This window comes from Olea europaea, chromosome 10 (genome assembly GCF_002742605.1).
Source record: "Olea europaea var. sylvestris chromosome 10, O_europaea_v1, whole genome shotgun sequence".
Classification (NCBI taxonomy): domain Eukaryota; kingdom Viridiplantae; phylum Streptophyta; class Magnoliopsida; order Lamiales; family Oleaceae; genus Olea; species Olea europaea.
Window position 1 is genome coordinate 38,938,513 of NC_036246.1, and position 2,115 is coordinate 38,940,627.

General features: G+C 34.3%; 1 protein-coding gene across 3 annotated transcripts in view; it reads left to right on the forward strand.

Annotated features, from left to right (window-relative positions):
- LOC111402176 (endoplasmic reticulum metallopeptidase 1) overlaps positions 1–920 on the forward strand; it is a 12,796-nt gene extending 11,876 nt beyond the window's left edge. For all 3 annotated transcript variants that reach the window (XM_023030327.1, XM_023030326.1, XM_023030328.1), the window contains exon 14: positions 327–920. In XM_023030327.1, the coding sequence (XP_022886095.1) occupies positions 327–649 (323 nt within the window). In that variant the 3' untranslated portion in view covers positions 650–920. The remainder of the gene's footprint in view (positions 1–326) is intronic.
- The last annotated feature ends 1,195 nt before the right edge of the window (positions 921–2,115 follow it).

The window sequence follows — 2,115 nt, forward strand, 5'->3', positions numbered from 1 at the left end:
CCCCAATAAAAAGATAAATACATAAAAAAAATTCTTGTTTAAAATAGTTCTAGTTCAATCTTTTTTGCTTACTCAAAATATAAGGACAATGATTCATGATTTTTTTATAAATAGACTGAGATATCTTTCTAGTTTGCTGGTTACTGACATAAGCTTGTTCGGCTAAGCTTAAAAAGTAAGTCAAACTTACTTTTAAGTAACTTCATCTTTCTGAACATGCTTGGATGTATTACTTTTTCTTAAGTAAAACAGTAAACCTTTTTGACCGTAAGGCATGAGTTCCTAGTTACCTTGTCTAGTTTCATTCTTACTGTTTCTGTCCGCAGATGCAGCAGACCTTTCCGATGAATTGATTCCACTTGGTGAAAAGAGCAGTGTCGATGGATGGCATATCATTCAGTTTTCTGGTGGACCAAAGGCACCGACCAAGTTCACTCTCACTCTTTTCTGGAACAAAACCCGTGCTGCAATTACAAGTGACCATGAAAAGAAAGAGAATCTGCTTTTACGAATTAGGACAGATTTCGACAGACAGACACCACAAATCGAAAAAGTTCTTAAGAAGCTTCCTCTCTGGTGTTCTCTCTTTGGAAAGTCTACGTCTCCCCACACATTAGCTTTCTTGAGTAGTCTACCAGTTGATTTCTAGGTATCCAGAACTCAACAGCAAGAATCTTTTGATTGGATGCCAGTTCACATTTCTGTCCAGACTTGTTCAAGTATTGTGTACCAAACATGCACTTTATACACACCCCTGTTGGTTTTACTATAATTGAGAAATGGTTTGAAGATAAGCAAGTTTTTATTTATGAAGAATATTGGTTAGGATTTTAGTGTGTTTTCTTGGATCAGCTAAAAGTAGGGATAGAAATGATTATGTTCATTTGACATATTTATAATTTTCATGGATATTACTTCAATGAAAAGTTCTTTTTTAATTATTCTTTATAATTTCTAAATGAGTTTTACTTCTAAATGTGATGATCAAATCCCAAATTTCTTCTTATTAAACCCATTTAACTTGACAGACAAGATTCCTAGCGCTCTGCGTTGGCTGGAACTTCCTTTATTTATAATTTCAAGAAAGATAACTCCCACTATTCTTAAAAATGTCAATATTAAATGGTTATTGTAAATGGTTCTGGGATTTAGTTACTGTATTTTATAATGCCTATCCCTGGTAGTCACTAATTTATAGTGATGTTGATTCAGTACGAGGAGTGATATACTGGTTTCGTTGTAGATATTAATTGTCCAACTAGAGAGTGTTTATTATGAATAACATATTTTTATTTGAAGAATATGTATTTTATTTAATCTAGTCACGTACATTCTGTTATGTAGCTGGAGTTATTATTATTATTATTATTATTATTTTGGCCATAACGTTGATTTTCTTTTGCTCATCTGAGGATCATAATCATCCAAGTGTTGTAATTTGTGCAACGTCATTATTAGGTTCAAAAGATGTTATGTTTTTAATCGAAATAATTTTCTTTTTCAAAGTTAAATTATCATCATCAAGAAAATGCTACAAAATAAACGCACCGATTACCATCTAGAGAGGGAGTCGAATGTAATATTTAGTTTAGGTGATGGCTTGTGGATTGTCAAAGAACAACTCGTATGAAATTATGACAACTCGGCTCGAGTGAGAGCCACACAAGCTAAGCCGATGAGCGGCTTGCACCCATTGCTAGCACCGCCCAGTCCCATATGGGTTGAGAATTCCCCGATTAGTTAGGAAATTAGGATGGTGAGGCTTACCCGATTGTCATCCCTTCTACTATAAATCAAAAGATAAAAACAGGCATTGAAGTAATAGCCTAGTTTTTTTTATCCCTTGCACCCATTGCTAGCACCGCCCAGTTCCATATGGGTTGAGAATTCCCCGATTAGTTAGGAAATTAGGATGGTGAGGCTTACCCGATTGTCATCCCTTCTACTATAAATCAAAAGATAAAAACAGGCATTGAAGTAATAGCCTAGTTTTTTTTATCCCTATCTCCAACAGTAGCATAAATCTTAAAGTAGTGTGAACATATAAATATCACTAGTCAGTTATCTTTGGCTTGCAATTTACTTTTGTATCCCAACGTAAGATACAAATGGCAA